General features: G+C 42.6%; 1 protein-coding gene across 15 annotated transcripts in view; it reads right to left on the bottom strand.

Annotated features, from left to right (window-relative positions):
- Positions 1 to 10,231: 10,231 nt before the first annotated feature.
- AAK1 (AP2 associated kinase 1) overlaps positions 10,232 to 18,169 on the bottom strand; it is a 259,638-nt gene continuing 251,700 nt past the window's right edge. For all 15 annotated transcript variants that reach the window (XM_007476256.2, XM_007476263.2, XM_007476258.2 and 12 more), the window contains one exon: positions 10,232 to 18,136. In XM_007476256.2, the coding sequence (XP_007476318.2) occupies positions 16,992 to 18,136 (1,145 nt within the window). In that variant the 3' untranslated portion in view covers positions 10,232 to 16,991. The remainder of the gene's footprint in view (positions 18,137 to 18,169) is intronic.

The following is an 18,169-nucleotide window of genomic DNA, read 5'->3' as shown; positions in this document are numbered from 1 at the left end:
TTAACCTCTCAGTTTCCCCAACTGTCAAAATGAGGATATCTTAGAGTTGTAAGGATCAAATGAGATTTTGTATGTATGTATAGATGCATGTATGTAAATGCTAGATGATTGGCTAATTAAATATTGTATTTTAATTTAAAATCTAAGAATTTTTGAATTTTTTTGTTTGGGATTGTATTTTTATAAAAATCCAAGAATTTTGTTTAAGATTTTACTTTTATAAAAAAATTCAAAGATTTTGATTCTGTTTAAGAAAAGATCTTCAAGAAAGAAGCTTGAAACTTTTATATCCAGAGAATGAACTGTTGCAGAAAGATGCCGAAAACCTACACTTCATCAAGAAGATCAAGAATGAACTTTGGATGTGATTGATTGGACTGAACTTTTGATTGAACATTTATTGTAACTGTACACATTTATGCCAAAAGGGACTGCCCCTAATTTGGCTTTCTGTCAATGCGCCTAGCAAAACATTGGTTTTGCTTTCTTTTCTTTTCTATTTCCTCTCTCACTATTCTAATTTCTCTTAGAAAATTGAATGTTGTGTATATCTTTAGTTAGAAGTGAATTTAGAACTACAAAATGATTATGTTAAATGATCAATGGGGAGACTAGTCTCCCAATGATCATCAGGGGGGATTGTAAACCTTAAAATTCCTTAGACTTATAAATGTTGGAAATTTCACCATTGGGAAATTTCATACTTGGAAAATTTCTTACTGATAGTCTATTGGAATGTGAACCCCATTGGCATGGGAGGTTCCTCCTCCTCCCTTCTTAAGATTACTTTAGGACAGAGACCTTTTGCTGAACAATGGAAAGGACTTTGACCTATGCTTAAGCATAGAACAGGAATTTCTTTGAGTCATGATTGATTTTAGAATTGATACAATGGAGATACTTGGAATCAATCTCTACCCTACTCAGTCCTAACAGGATTGAGGAAGGGCTGCAGCATAGATCAAAATGTAATTATTCCAATCTATATCCTACTCAGGTTAACAGGATTTAGGAAGGGCTGTAGCAAAGGATCAAAGATTTAATTATTTGAAAATATGGCCTTCAACAGACATGTGCAAAGCCAGAGACCTCTGGGCGGTCCTGGGTTAAGCTAGAGCCTCCATTGGCACAGGGAAATTGATGGACAGTGATTGGTAGATATGAGAACTGAGGGGAGGGAACTTGGATGGTTTCCTTAAAGATAGAGGGGTCTGAAGACTCAGGGGTGGTGGTTGAGGAGTTGGTCTGAGTGGTTGGAGTGTGCTCTGAGAAGCTTGCTCTGAAGGAAGCTGAAGGTGGGGGCCTCTGAAACTGTTTCTCCATTTTGGTCACGTGAGTAATAGGGACTGATCTCTTTTCTTTGCCCCAGCTATCTAAGGGCTTGGGCCTTTTGGCCCAGCCTAAACAGAAGGGGTATTTAAGCCCTATTCCCTTCTCTCCCCTTTCTCTCTCCCCCTCTCTCTCTATCTCTAATACCTTTCTTCCTCCTGTTTGTAATTAAACTCCATAAAAGATTGACTGCTGACTTGAGTTTTCATTTAGGAATTACATAGCTGAATTCCTTGGCGACCTTAAATTAATATATATCAGTCTTTTAAAGTGATTTCCTTGTCACAATATCATGTCATTAAAAATGATCCACCACTGCAGTCAGTATGTTTAATGAACTTTTGATTTTTATAGCCTGAGTGGAACCCCTCAGATATAAAAAGTCTGAGGTAAGCCTTCAGCACATTGGGCAAACTTCTATTTGGATTTTTGGAAATATGTGAACAAAAATCACAGACTAAAGTATGGAGAGGTTTGTGAGTGATGTTTATTAAAAAGGAGCCATGCCAAGGAAATGTCCAATTTACTAGAGGATTTCTTTATATATACATAGAGCCATCTGTAGTCATTAGTCTGGCACTAAAATAACTGGAAAAACCATGGGTTGTAATAGCATAATCACTTCATTGAAACCCATTCTTCACTCCTCTCCCAGTCTTCTTCGAGGCAGCTGTGGAAGGGTATTGGCTTTGGAGTCAGGAATCTATGTCAGTTAACAATCAACAAATATTACTGTCTTTCACATCAGTTTATTTACGGCTTTATTTCGGGGTTTTGATTTTGCCTGAGTGTGCTCTTACAACAAGGACCAACATGGAAGTGTGTTTTGCATGATAATACATGTATAACACAGTTCAGATTGCCTAACATCTCCAAGAGGGAGGGAAGGAAAGGGATGGAGGGAGAAGGTTTGGAACTCATAAATTGGGAAAATGTCTGCTGAACATTTTGTTTTTGTGTAATTGGGAAAATAAAATATCTTTGAATTAATAAAAACATTTAAAAATAATAAATACAAATAAAACAAGCAACAAGTATTTATTTTGTACCTCCTACATGCCAGAAACTGTTGTAAGCTTTGAGGATAGAAGGAAGGCAAAAAAGCATCAAAGAATTCTTGAGGAGCTCACAGTCTAATGGGAGAGACAGAACAAAAACAACTATCTATAAATTATATGTAGGATAACTCGGAGATAATCAGCCAAGGGAAGGCTCTTGAATTAAGGGGGATCTGGAAAGGTTTCTTGTAGAAAGTGGGATTTAAGCTGGGGTTTGAAGGGATTCAAGGAAGCAAGGAGGCAGAGATGAGAATTAGAGGTTTCTAGGCATGGGGAGAGACTTTAAAAATGCCAAGAATCAAGAGATAGAATGCCTTTTGTAATGAACAATAAGGAGGATAGTGTCACTGCATTAGAGAGTACTTGGGCTTGGAGGGTAGTGTAAGAAGACTGAAAAGGCTAGCAGGGGGTGGGAGGAAGGATTTTACATTGCTCTAGAAATGAGATTTGTCCTAGGGTCTCCCCATTTGATGGTTCCAGGTATTAATATTATGGATAACAAGTTACGCTTTTCCTCAATTTTTTTTGGTAGAGATGTACATTTTGCTTTTCTTGGTGGTAGAGAAAGAGACCAGTTCCTTCAATTTGTTTCAAATAATCCCTAACCTAGAATTTGATTAACACACCACTAGAGATGTAGTATCACTACTGTGGTGCTTATATAGCCTTTTGGCATGGAAGCCAAAACAGCCTTAGGCTTTCTCACCCTTTCCCAATTGCAAACTATGCTTAGTAGTTGAAAGAGGATGATTCCTTGATCCCATCATCCCCTTCCTTAAAAATTGTGTGAGAGACAGCTGAGTAACTCATTAAATGGAGAGCCAGGCCTAGAGTTGGAAGGTTCTGGTTTCAAATCTGGCCTCAGATACTTCCTGGCTGTGTGCCCCTGGGCAAGTCTCCTAACCCCCATTGCTTAGCCCTTACAATAATTCTGCCTTGGAACCAATACACAGTATTGATTCTAAGATGGAAGGTAAGGGTTAAAAAAATTCTTGTGTGGACCATTCCAAGTTACCTGACCTGGTGATCTGTATCATCTTGACTGTTTTGCATCCCCTAGTTATGAAGGGAAAGCTGTTATTTTGTTCTCAATAAGAAAGAAATGTATTCACCTCAACTCAAATATCCGACCAAGATCAGGGATTGGCAGCTGAGGCAGAAGCAAAAGGATTTTAGCAAAATTAACGATCTACACCTAGGGTTTGGGCGGGAGGATACAGCTATGTGTCTGACAATGCTGAAAAAACTCCGGAGACTGAATTAAAAGAGCTGAGCTCCCTCCCATTTGGGAAGAAAGTTAAGTGACAGATGTAATTTCAGGGAGAATGAGTAAATAGCAGCAAAGAGAACCTTGGCAGCAGATAACAGTAATTTTCAGCAAATTGAAAGAAATACTAAGTGGTAGCCTTTGTGGCAGAGAGTTCTAGTCTTAACAACATGACTTAGCCTCCCATACTCGCTCTGCCCGAGTCCTTCATGCTATGTTCCCAGGCCACATGTATTCTATATGGGCATATTTTCTCCCACTGGTAATGTGGGAATGATGGGAGAGTATAGCCACATTATATCAGATACATGGGGGATTGTCCATGTTTTTTTAATCTTTCTTGACTTTTTAATTAAATGTTTTTTTAAAACTTTGAACTAATGCATCTTCTAGTTGATCCAAGAAGGAAAGAAAGAAGAGGAGGAAGGAAGGAAGGAAGGAAGGAAGGAAGGAAGGAAGGAAGGAAGGAAGGAAGGAAGGAAGGAAGGAAGGAAGGAAGGAAGGAAGGAAGGAAGGAAGGAAGGAAGGAAGGAAGGAGAGGGGAGAGGAGGGGAGAGGAAGGAAGAGGAGAGAGATAGAGGGAGGAAGGAAGGAAGGAAAGAGAAGGAAGGAAGGGAAAAAAAAAGGAATCTTAGTTTGGATTTTGAATAACTAGACCTTGAACCTAGAAGTAACTCATGTTTGAAGGGAGACTGAGCTATATAGTTAAAACAATTTACTATGGAAACATTTTCTTTTTGAAGTTTTTTCCTCGGTGTTATCTTTACCAGGGTTATAGGCACTTAGATCTGAACTCTAAGGGGAAGAAAACTGTGCAGTCTTTGGGGCTGTCCCCAACAAATACAGCAATTTCTCCCTCCTACTCTTTGGGTTAGCAGTCCTTCATAGTCTGCTACCTTCCTATGTTTCCAGCCTTATTTAACATTACTTTTCTTCAAATGATGTATGTTTTGGCCAAACTGGAATACCATCTGCCCCCAAACAGTCCTCTTCGTTTTCCACCTGTTCTTTGGCCCCAATTCCTTGGACCAGGAACAAGCTCTCTCCATCTGTTGAATATCCACCCATTCTTTCAAACCTGTCAAATGCCAACTTCTTCAAGAAGTCTTCCCTTTACCGTCTGGATGGAACATTGTTCCTGAATGTTGAACTTCTTCTGACCTCATGCAACACTTTGCCTTATAATGCTCTAATAAACTTATTATGCAACAGGATGTTATCCTTCCTTTGGTAGAATTTTAACAAGACTGGTTCTAGGTGGCATTATTGTGGGCATCCTGTTTTCCCTTACTTTTTTTTTTTGGTGGAGATAAGGCTATATTTATATCAGCTCTCCTTTAGAGTATAAGCTCCATGAGGGCAAGGGCTATGTTTTAAGTTTTTTTGACCCTCAATGCCCTAGCACAGGGCTTTACTACAATAGAGGTTTAAAACATTTGTAATATTGCATCTCACCAAGGACATGCCTAAGAATTTGTTCTTTTGAGAGGTATAGATGTGAAATTCTTTAGCATTTCCTGTCGGAGGGCCTGAAACATCTGAAAAGCTCAAATATGAATATCTCAGTATTTCAGATAGAAACATCAAATGTGGGACCCTCTTGCCTCACACTTCACCAAGAAAATTGAGGCAATTCATCAAGAGCTCCCTTTTCTCCCCTCGTGAGCTCATTTTATTCAGACATCTATTTCCCCCTTCACCCTTGTCTCACACGGAGAGGTGTCCTTTCTTGTTGCCAGTGTAATTTCCTTTACAAGCATTCTTGATCTAATTTCATTCTACAGTCTCCTTTCTTACCCCCTTATCACCCCTACTCTCTCACTAAATGTCAATCTCTATCAGCCAACCTAAATGCTTCTGGGTATCCTCTGGCCTTGGAAAAATCTTCATTTAATCCAGTCATTTCCATTAGCTACCATCTTATATCTTTCTTCCCTTTCATGGCAATTAAAAAAGCTATGATGGATAGGTATCTATACGTCCTTCTTCTTTCTTCACTTTCTTCCAAACCCTCTACAGTCTGACTTCTGAACTTAACACTCAACTGAAACTGTTCTCTCCAAAGTTACTAATGCTTTCCTTTTTAAAAAATCCTCACCTCCTGTCTTAGTATTAATTCTAAGACAGAAGAGCGGCAAGCGCTAGGCAATTGGAGTTAAGTGACTTTCCCAGGGTCGCATAGCTAGGAAGTATCTGACATCACATTTGAACCCAGGCCTGGCACTCTACCCAGTGTTACCTAGCTGCCCCCTCCCCAGTCTTTCTTTTCATTTTTTGAAAAATTTATAATATTTTTCCATGTTTCCATGATTCATATTCTTTCCCTCCCCTCCTCCCCACCCTCTTCCCATAGCCAATGTGCAATTGCATTGGGTTTTACATGTATCATTGATTGAGACCTATTTCCATATTATTGATATTTGCACTAGGGTGATTGTTTAGGGTTTATAACCCCACCTAGTCGTTCTTAATTGCCAAGTCTATGGGTCCTTTTTCAATCCTTCTCCTTCTTGACCTCTCTGAAAGCTTTGACAATTCCAGTCACGCTCTTCTCCTAGATATTGTCTTCTCTCTAGGTTTTCAAGAACCTGTTCTCTCTGCTTCTCCTATTTATCTAGCCACTCTTTCTTTGTCTCCTTTGCTGACTCTTCCTCCAGGACATGCTTACTAATTGTGTTTCCCAAGGAAGGGTTTGCTGGAGCCAGTTTAAACCTAAGAGCTGACTGTTAATTTTTTAGGGTGTCCATTTACACCTCAGAAATGGGCAACTATAAGCTAGGATTTGCTTCATTGTTCTGTTGATTGTTTAGATTTAAGAAAGTGATGGAGAAAATGTTAATAATGGAAATGAAACATAAAATTTTTTTTGACAATTAATTTAAAAAATATTTACCAGGACACGACTGCCCCTGAAGCTCTTTCCTGGGTTCCTTTTGTTTTACTTTCTCACTTGGTGATCTCAGTTCCATGGGTTGAGTTATCACCTCTATGTAAAAGATATCAGATCTAGTTATCCAGCACTATTTTTTTTTTGCCTGACCTCTAGTCTCATATCACCATCTATAGACATCTTGAATTATATGTCCCGTAGACATCTCAGACTTGACATGTTCAAGATATAACTGGGGGGCAGCTGGGTAGCTCAGTGGATTGAGAGCCAGGCCTAGAGATGGGAGGTCCTGGTTTCAAATCTGGCCTCAGACACTTCCTAGCTGTGTGACCCTGGGCAAGTCACTTAACTCCCTTACCGCTCTTTTGCCTTAAAACCATTACATAGTATTGATTCTAAGGCAAAAGGTAAGGGTTTTCTTTTTGATAGCACTTATCAGCCTGCACACACCCTCCCTTTTCCCCAATTATTAAGGGTATCCCCATCATTCTAGTCACACAGGCCCACAAGCCAGATTGACTCCTCAGTTGTATTCCACATATCCAATGTGTTGCCAAGTCTTAGCGTTTCTAGCTTCACACCATCTCGTGTCTCCTCTTCACAAACTACTCTTGACTAACTACATAACAGCATAATCATAGAGGAAGGGAGGACTAAAGGAAAGACATTAAAGACTTAAATACCTGCTCTATTACAGTTAATATGCTAAGTACTTTACATAAAATTGTCTCATTTGATCCTGAAAACAACCCTGGGAGGTAGGTACTATTAATGCCATCACTTTATAGTTTAGGAAACTAAGGAAAACAGAAGTTAGGTTATTTGCCCAGGGTCACACAGCAAGTATCTGAAGATGGACTTGAACTCAGATCTTCCTGGTTCCTGACTCCACACTATCCACTGAACCATCAGCTGCCTCATTGCCTAGACAGTTTATAAAGTGGATTGTGTTGTCAGGCATCAGAAAGGTCTGGCCTCAAATTCTGCCCATCATGAACCACTTTACTTCCTGATTCTCAAACAACTCCCAAAACTTGCTGACAGAATTATGGGAGTCAAAATATATGCTGATGGAAGCAGGCCCCCTCCAATCCCCCACTCAATGAAACAAAGCATTGTTGATGTTTTGGGCTGCCCCTTTTAAACTTTGCCACCTTTCAAACCCTCAGTCCTACCTTGGACCAGGCACAGTGTGGTTTAATGGAATGGGAAGCAGGCAGCCTAGATTTGGTCTTAGCTCTTATGCTAACTTCTGGAACTCAGGGAATCACTTGGCCTCTTTGGCCTTCAATTACTTCATCCATAGAACAGTTTTCTAGTTATCCATGTACAATCCCCTTTCTGGATGGTAAACTTGATAACTCCAAGCATCTAGCCAATAGCAAGTGCTTAATTCTTGGTAAATTAAAAATTGGATTAGACCTCTGTGGTATAATGTAAGGAATGATGGTGTAACATAATTGATGGGGTTAATGCTAATTGGTTCTCCTCCAGAGTATTGATTGATAACTCATACAGACTCATTCCAAGGAAATAAGCTTCATAAGAAGAGAATGTAGCAACAGTATTTAGTATAGTAATTGAGGTAAAGAGGTAGTGTGAGAGATAAAGAGGGTGGGTAGGTGTTCTCAGGAAAACTTGCCATCTTGCTTAGTTTGGGAACTTTGGGAAGTTGTTGCCCTGTGGCTCCAGGGAACTGATGTCACTTTACCCATGGTCCACTTTGGTCTGCATGGATTTACCCATGGTTCATTCCATTTGCCCCCTTGGGGGCACTCCCATCTCCCAGTTCCAGGCAATTTCTCTTGACTTTTCTCCATGCCTGGAATGCTCTTCCTCCTTTTACTCCAACTACTGAGCTTCCTGGGTTCCTGCTAATCCCAACTAAAATTCCATATTTTCCTGGAAGCCTTCTCCAATCCCTCTTATAGTGACCCCCCCCCTTATTATTTCCTATTTATCTTGCATATAGCTTGCTTTGTATGTATTTCTTCGCTGATTGTTTCCCCTACTTGATTATAAACTCCTTGAGGACAGGAACTCTTTTGCCTCTTTTTTTCTATTTCCAGCACAGTGCCTGGCACATAGTAGTTACATAATACATGTTGATTGACGAATTCTGCTACTTTGGAATAAGGGCTTGCCAGAGCTATGTAATTCTCAGAAAAGAGAAGCTTCTGAAAGTAGCCTATTTTCTGTCTGATTTCCCTAGGGAAGTTTCCAATCTCTCCCATTAGGATAAGTGAATTGTCCAGAAGAACTCAAGAGACATCGCTTCATTTCAGGAATCACTAGGTCATTAATATTGGGCTTCAGCTGTCTTTGCTTGATCATAAAATACAATCCTAATAGATAAGCTCTATATTTTATTCAATTAATGTCTGACAAAAAGCCTGGACTTCATGTGGCACAATGGTTCAAAACCAGAGCGCTCCCATTCCAGGCCTATCTCTGCCACTTACCATGTGACTGTGGCAAGTTAGTGAGCAAGTCCTTTCCAACTCTGCATGCCACAGCTTCTTTTGGAGTCTTCCTTCTCCTATGAGCATGCCTGCCAGAATAGGAGCTATCTGGAGGAACTTTGGGTAAATCTCATTGGGGTACTGTTTTTCAAAGGAAAGATGGGCCTATCATCTTTCTACCCTTTTGAGAGGACCAGAAAATATGCCCCATGCTAGTTCCCTTCTTCCAAGTTTTTGCATTTCCTTATATTTGTGCTGGGGTTCTCTTTCCAGAGACACTATGCTTTCCCACAAGAGGCAGCATAATGAATAGTCTTGAACTTGGAGTCAGGAAGCTCTAGGTTCCTTTCCTGCCTGTGATCCCTCTTATACTGGTGGTTAAGTTTCTTAATCTCTCAGCCCATTTCCTTAGCTGCAAAATGGGGGCTACCCTGTGGTATTAAATAGCACAGTGTAGTGGCTAGTGAGCCTCTTAAACAGAAAGAAGAGAGTTCAACTCTCACCTCCAACACACCAGTTTTGACCTTGGCGGGGCACCACCTTTCCGTGCCTCAGCACCATTCCCAAGTGGAACTGCATTGCTAGAGGGAGTTATTCCACTGGGAGCTCATCCCCTGCCCCACTGTAGTCATAGATCAAAACACTGGGTGCTTTCCTCCTGCAGTTGTGACGAGTCAGCTGAGGTATGTGCAAGGCTGTTGCAAACCTGAAGGCTTTATGTAAGTGTTATTAGTCACAACCAGACACGATGCACCGGACAGCAGCACCAGATATGTGGCCTCCCAGAAGGAACACTGGGCTGAGTTTCCATAATTGAGAGTTCTAGTCTCAGCTTTTTCAAATTGGTTGTGTGACATCTGACCTTTGGGCCTCCGTTTCCTCATGTGTAAAATCATGCATGATCACACTCAGAACTATAGTGGTGGCGGCAGGGGATTCACCCGGGAGAACTATTTCCAAGTTCCCCCTTGCCCCGGGTGGTAGGAGGGCTGCAACATCGGCACTTCTGTGACCCTGCGTGCCTCCTGGGATGCATGCCCCTGCCTATCTCTGTATACCAGAAAGGAAAACAGGGCCTGTAAGGGACTGTTCCTCCACTGTGCCCGAGAATACAGGTAAAGGCTAAAAAGGGTTGAATGCTTTGACAGTAATGACCCAACTACGGCTCACGGCTTCTTCCAATCCTACGAAGAAGCCCAATTGCAAGAATGACTCAAGCAAGGCATAAAGTATTTATTTTAATCAAGTCCATTTTCAAGAGGTTCTTACTCTTAACAATTCTTCATAAAAACTATCAGATACATAGATAGGTCACGCCAAGAGTGCACAGGCATAATGCCAACAGCTTGCAAATGAGAATTATTGCCCAAACCACTGAGAATGGAAAAGTGGCTTTTTCCATCGACTGTCTTCTGGGCTACTCATTCACAGCCCTTGAGATTGTTTTCTGAAGCTTAAGGCCCCCGGGACTTCTTATACCCAGGTCTGGCTCCTCATTCAGTCTGCTCAAAACAAAGTTAGACGGGAGACCCTGAAGCCTCAGTGAGCCGAGGGAGCCAGCCCGCCTCTTCATCTTCACCGAGGATGCCGAGGCTGCGTCACCTGTTTCCATCTCCAGTGTGAGAGGATGGCCTGGAACGTTTCTTCCTTTACAATAGCTTCCTGCTGGACTCTTCTGGGGGAGGGGCTACACGCTGCCCCTCTCACATCACGAGGCTGGGGCCCAGTCTGAGCTCTCACCTGCACAGCAGCGTAGTGTGGACCAACTGGACCCAGGCTAGCCAACGCCATCTTTATCCAAGCCTTTAATTAACGGGGATGCATGTCTCACTCCTTCCACTTCAGATCCAGGAGAGCCATCGGAAGCATGAGCAGAATTTTTTCATATCAAAAACCTAGAGTCCACTTTTGGGTTTCTTTGGGAGCACAGAGAAGTAGGCCACGAGTCACTAGCACGGTGAGAGAAACAAACGTACGTGTGCTCCCATTCACGGTCCTCAGGCAGGAGTCTTTGGTGGTTGCTCAGAGAATAAACCTGGCTGGAGTGATTGAAAAAGCTGCATTGACAAAACATCCTTTTCTCCCGCGTCCAGCTGAATTGGTAGAAATCAAAATCATGTTTCTGCAGTTCATTTTCAAAAGGAATTAAGACATAACCCTTGCTACCTAAGAACGGGCACTGCTCTCTGCACCTAGGGTTCTACTGTAACAGGGCCCCGAAGCAGCAGAGACTGGCTGAACTTCAAGAACAAAAGAATGTGGAACTGTAAACTCAGACGTGACCGTGGAGGTGGGATGCGCCCCGGCGAGAGGGCCAGATGGAGCTTCCCCAGCCAGCACAGCCCGGTGACGCGTCGGGGACAGGGCGGATGGGTGTGATGGCAGGGGACACCTTCACCTGGATCCCGGGCAAGGCAGAGCGGCGACACACCCGCCAGCGCTCCCCCCTTGGCTGGCAGTGAGGCGGGATGGGGTCCTATCGAGCGCTGCCTTGCTTGGCAGGATGCTAGGATGGGAAGGCTGCCACAGGAGGTGGGCTGGGCGCCCGAAAAGGAGCCGGATACCGAAACCATTTGTAGAGACGTGCTTGGCAAGAAAGAAGCCCAGCCGGCCCATCGGCCCTCCGGCAATTCAAGACTCCCTGGACAAGACACCCTGGGGGTGTGCATGCCTGTGCACCAAGAAGTGGAAGAACATCGTGACTGAACCAGGTAGATACTGCAGTGGTGCCAAGGATTCAAGGGGGGGGGGTAGGGAAGGGGCACACGTACATGGGAGCCCATGCAGACGGGGAAATGTCTGGTTTTTCTCCACGCTGAGCAAATTTATTTTGTAACCAGAAAAATCATGTGCCCAGAGACCATTTTGCATCTTGCCAGTTATCTCATCAAATTCCTGATGCATGAAACAAACATCGTCTGAGCCAACAGCTACATGCTGATCCTATTTCATATGGATGTATATACACGTATATTAAACATAGTTCTTTCTATGATAAAAGATTTAATGCAACAAGCAGCTTCCAGTTGTGAGCCTGCTGGCCCTCGGAGGGTGGTTTAAAAAGGAGAGCTCTGGGAAGGGGATGACTAATAGCAGAGTATCATTTAAGAGCTCCAAATGTCGTCTTACCGCTCAAGATATATATTTTTCACCTTGCTGAAATCTTGACTATTGCTGGTGCAAATTTGGACGCTACTGCCAGAGCCTAATAGAGTAAGCTGGGTGATCAATCCCATGACAGAAATGCCATGATTCATAATTTTCCATATTAGGCCACCATTTAGACCTAAAATTCATTAAATGTTTGACATGTTTTAGCTGGACCACCACCGAGTCAAAGGAAAAGCATAGCATTGGTTTTTAAAAGTTTTTCCAGGTAACTAAGTATTCCTCATCAGGAGAGTAAAGGGTCCTTGTCCTGGATTTCAGCTTTCTTTAGTTTCCTATAATCACATTTCCTATTTATATGTGTGGGCACACCCATTTTACTGGGCCTTCCACAGGAGCCTTCTCCCTCCCACTTTTGAAAGTAAAGATCCTGCAATACTTGATATCTATTCTCACATCACTTGAGGGAAATACACCTATTTTTATAACACTTCGATTTTCCATGCAGAGTTGAATGTGCAGCCATGGAAAGAAGAGGGGTTGGAATGAGTGGTAAATGCAATCCAACTTGAGTCAGCCAGTAAAAAACCATTATGCACCTTCATTCATAGACTTAGTTTAGGAATGTCTTCACTGCCAGATTCTATATTCGTGGGTTGCACATAGGAGTGCCATGGTCCATGAACATGAATACTTCACTTTACCCAAAGAACTTGACTTGGCTGAGCCAACACATGAGAAAATTTCAAAGTCAGCAATGACAGCAACCTAAAAATAAGGGGGCCGTCTAGGGGACATCTGTTATGTTGCCTCCTTTCAGTTTAGATTAACATAGTCAGCCCCTATTCCCACCTAATGACTTTTCCTGAGGATTTAGAATAATATTCACAGCTAGCAGGGACCTGTAGATCAGTTAGTCCCAAACTCTCACTTTATAGCTGCAGACACTGGACCAAGTGCTTTATCCAAGGTCTGTTAGGTAAGTAGCAGAATTGGGCCCTGAACCCAGGTTCTTGGACTACACATCCACCTAATTTGTGAGTGTAAGGGAAGGTTTTTGTCTTTCTTTTATAAAAACACAGGAGGAATCAAGTCCATTAATTCAGTCATCCTTGGTGACGGTGATTGAACATGACTTCTTGAAGCGTAAATCAGCATAGGCTATGGCTCAAAATTTCACATCAGGATATAAGTATTCTGGCTCACTTCACAGAAAGAATATACCTTTTCTTTGACGGTCATTATTTAAACTGCATATCCCCGACCATGTTAGAAATAAAGGAAACAAAAAAACCTTCCCCATCCTCTATGCCTCCCACCCTCAAATCCAGAATAAAAGCATTTCTTGATGAACTAAATTTGGTCTCCTTCACTCTTAACTATGGAAGTGGACGTCTATTTTACATTATTTACTTGATGCCAATTTGGAGTGTTCTACGGATCCCCATTTATCCTACAAAATAAACTCATTAACTGATTTCAGAAGATGTCTTGGTGGGGTGAAGGGAATAATTTTCGAGTGACAACCTTTCCTGTTAGTTTCATGCAACCCAGTAAAAAACGCACCATTTAGAGATGAAAGGAACTTCAGAGATTGTCTAATCCAATTTCTTCATCTTATAGGTGAAAAATCAGGTCCAGAGGAGTGAATTGGCCAAGGTCACAGGAGAAGCAAAAACTACCCATGTCACATAGGACTTCTTTCTAGATAGTTCAATTTTAACTGGGAATTGTGGCCTACTATGCTTAGGAATTTTGTGGTTCTGACTTTAATTTTATTTCATTTATTTTCAATGGCAAAACTTACAAAATGGAATGGATTGAAGGAAAAGGGAATAAGCAAGCATTTATTAAATGCCAATTACTGCCAAGCACTATGCTAATGACTTTTCAAATTATCTCATTTGTTCATCACAACTACCTTGGGATATTGTTATCCCCAATTTACATTTGAGTAAAATGGGTAAGTGACTTGCCCAGGATCACAAAGCTAGGTAAGCATTTGAGGCTGGATGTAAACTTCTGTATACCTGAATCCAGGCCCAGTGCTCTATCCACTACCCTACTTTGCCACCTCTAAATTGAGTAGAGGCAATTAAAAAAAATACAAGTAGGGAGAAAATATAACACAGATCCCAGGAAGTTGTGGTTTTTAAATGGAAATTAGCAGGTTATCTGATGATTTCATCTAATGATCACTGAAGCCTTCTCTTAAGGACTGAAGAAAAGAAAATGATATGGCATCTATTTTTTTTTTAATATACTAGAGAAATGCATAGGATCATTGGATCCATACAGTAATTTGTAGAGATTCAGGCTTAAGTTACATTAGACTGAGATATTGAAAACAGATGACTAGTCCAATTCCACCTCTTTTAATGAGTTCTTTATCTGGGTAATTTGGCTATCATGATTTTCTCCTGTGTACAAACCATATCTATTCACCCACTTTAATTCAAAATAATTAAGTTGTTAATTTGTCTTTTAAAAAGCCAGGTGCTCTCCAAATATACTGCTTGGCAGTACCTGATACCACAGACATGAAGATGTATTGCCATGCTCTTTAAAAAATGAAATAAAAAAGATGGATGGATGATCATCTGGCAGGGGAGCCTATCATTAGGGCGGGGGGGGGGGGAAGAGATTGGACTTGGAAGGTTCCTGTCAACTTAAAAAGTCCATTCTTTGTCAGTGTGTGTACAATATAGCCGTCTCCCAAGGACAGAGGGTTTAGGTCCTGGATGACACTAGATCTCTGATCTCTCTTCTCATGCCCCTGTGGGCAATTCAACAGTGGCTATGAGAAGAGCTCTAGACAGGGTTCCATGGGCAAAGGTTCAGTATACCTAACTTATTCAACAGGTGAACAGGATGACTTGTGCCATGGACTGCTTCACAATCATAGAGGTGCCTGGTTATCATCACTTTTAGCTGGACAAGGCAGCTGTCTAACAGTCTGTCTGTCTGTCTATCTATCCATCTACCTACCTACCTACCTATCTATGTCTTCTTAGCAACTCCCAAGACAAGGACATAAATTAGCACAGTTGCTACCTCAATTTGGAAGCTGTTGCTAGTCGCCCTGATGGAACATAGAATCCGATTTACCAATGGACTAGACATTTGATAAAGTCCCAACAAGGAACAGATTTGAAGGGCAGGTATCGCTACCATAAAATTGATAGGTTTGATTCTAATGTTCAAGGTAGGAACCTGGCTTAGTAAGTTTTCTATCTGACAGAAAAATTTTCCAAAACTCACTAGGTGTCACGTGAAGAGTTCACATGAAAGCTTGTGCATGAAGTGTGCTTTTACACGTAGCTGAATTTTTCAGCTGAGATCTCCCAGAAACCTAGTTATTATTTTAAGGCACTAATAATGAAGGGTCCAAGAGAAAGTAGGGATGTGGCAGATTTTTCTAAAGACAGTAGGTATTGTCAGTTTTGGAAGACACTCGTCATTTCCTTGCTTCTTTCTCTAATGAATATATCATGAAAAGAGAGGAGAGTATTGGAAATTTTCTGGGTCCCTTCTTTGCCCTGACATATTGTATCTGGATACTTCCAATCCATTCTTCCTTCAATCAAACAGAACAGAAACAGAGCCAGAATCCTAAACAAAAAACTCTTTCCCAGCTCAGCATTATGACTGTTCTATTGATCTTCTATTGGATTCAGGCCTGCTGCTTTTTATTTTTCTACTCTTCTTTTAAGATTTCAGACCCTGGCTGGAACCCAAATATAAAATGTCCTTTCCTATAGTGCCATGATAGAAAAAAATGCATACATAAAATGAATATTGCATGATCAGATGAATGTTTTTTTTTCCCAGTAAAAAATAATAATAGGGAAAGAAATTTATCGTGATGCACCCCTTCCACCAAGCCTTTACCATTTATTCCTTCCCCTGGGTTCAATCCTGTTGTCAAAAGAAAAAAAAAATGGACTTAAATGACAGCTGGGTCTCAAAGTGAAATTAGATCCATAGGGAAATGCTAATGAAAGGCTATCTGGGGAGTGAGAGGATAGTATTAACCTGCTGGGAAATGTTTCCTGTATTGCAAAAAGGCCACATGCTTCAAATGCATTGTTGCCTCAGAAAATACAGATCTGAGTACTCAAATCAGTTGGTAAAATATGATCTGGAGACTTCATTGACATTGCTACAAATATGCAAGGAGACATCAGACAAGCATGCATTTCTGAATCTGTATGGATAAGAGGCACATCACGTATCCATACGTTCACACTCAGTGACAGTGTGCACAAAGCCCAGCATGCACACAGTAACTCATCATTGAAACGAGGCATTCCATCTGGAGTTTGGTGGTTTTTTGAGAATAATCAGTAGCTGCAAGATGAGATTTCCACTTGGGAGGAAAGAGCTATCTGGCCCGATTCCCTCCACTCCCAATCCCCCAGAAACTACCTCTTTAAAAGCAAAACAAAAAAAAGCCCTTAGGGAACATTAAATTGGTCTGAAGGGCCTTCTTCCAGAGTCCTCACTAGACCTGACACCAAACAGAAATTAGGTTTTACATCACCTGGCCTCTTCAAGATTGAGAGTAAAAGGGGTGAAGTAAATAGCTTCTTAGTAATCATGGAGGGACCTATGTGAAAAGCCACCATAAAGGTGAACACTCCAAGAAGCCCAGCAGTCAATATAAGCAAAAGAAAACTTGAGTATAACTTAAAAATAACTCATCCCCCACCCCACTCCAACTCCTGCAGTTGGGCTTGGAAGAGAAGTTCTGCTGTGGTGAGAGGGGGGTCCGAGGGTCAGTAAAGAGCAGCTGAGGGGAGTGTGAAAGGGGATGGTGGCGGTGGGGGGGTGGGGAACGTGTTTTAGGTGAGGGGCTTCAGGAATGGAAGAAGCTCTTAAGGTTTCGGCTTGCTTGATTTGGAAGGAAAAGGTGCCAAAGCAAAAGGATCAACACCGGGCAGTTCTGTAGTCCTGGAGGAAAAGGATGTGATGGAAATGGATCCAGAGATTGACTGCTTGTTGCTCTGGGAAACAACTTTGTAGGCAGCGATGGGCTGGGCTTCCAGGCTTGGCTCATTCTCAGGGCTATAGTGACGGGAATATTTGGACAATGACTGGGGGCGGAATGGTTTGCTGGCCATCGAGCCCGAGGCAGCCTCCTTCTGGGACGGGTGACCTTTGTTTCTGTCATTAGGGTGGCCTCCAGGATCCAGAGAGGTCCCCTTGGAAGGGATGGTGTCTAGGCCTTCTGCTGACTGGAGGGAATTGGGAGGGAGGCTAGACTGGTGGGGAAATCCCACCATGGGGTACTGAGCGAGGGGAGGGAGGACTGTGGGGTGCACCCCCCTATCAAGGTTTGAGAGCAGAGGGTTAAGAACTGGCGAGCCATCTCCCATCTGACTGTGGAGGGCAGCCTGGGAGGCTAAATCCTTGGAGGCCCCTTGAGGGCCCACCAGCTCTTCCATGCTTTTCTTCTTGGTGAAAGGAGCTCTCAGAAACACATCTGCATCCTCAGGCAGCTGAGGAGCCATGTGGCCCTTGGTGACAAACGGGGCTTTGGTGAACACATCCGTGCCATCGTACAGGGGCCGTGCGCTCCTGAAAGGGGCCGTGGCAAAGACATCGGGCTCACCAGAGACCTCTCCGGTCACTTGTACAAAGGCTTGGAACTGGTTCTCTTTTCCCCCCTGGCCTGGCTTAGTCTCTTCTTTGCCAGGTTCTGCTTGAGTAAGATTCACTTTTTCTACTAACCCGGCCTGGGGAGCTTTACAGGACTCATCCTCTTCTTCGGAGTCCATGAGGAGAGGCCGAGAGCCGCTGCAATCCAGCATGTCTCCCTCGAGATCGGTGCCCTCTTCTTCACTGCTGTGAAAGGAGCTGTTGCTGGAAGGCCTCCCCCTCGCCAGATAGTCGGACTCCAAGTTGTTCTGAGATCTGGCCCCCGGCCCCCTAGAGTCCAGTTCCAGGGGAAGGCCTTGGGGAGGCTCCTCAAAGGGTTCCACGCTTATAGACGGGCACGCGTTGGGCTCCCTCTGGAGACCTGCAAAGAGCACGCAACAGACAGTTACCAAAC

The sequence above is a fragment of the Monodelphis domestica genome, chromosome 1, assembly GCF_027887165.1.
Source record: "Monodelphis domestica isolate mMonDom1 chromosome 1, mMonDom1.pri, whole genome shotgun sequence".
Classification (NCBI taxonomy): domain Eukaryota; kingdom Metazoa; phylum Chordata; class Mammalia; order Didelphimorphia; family Didelphidae; genus Monodelphis; species Monodelphis domestica.
The sequence above is the reverse complement of the archived record's forward strand: the minus strand, read 5'-3'. Positions and strand labels throughout refer to the sequence as shown.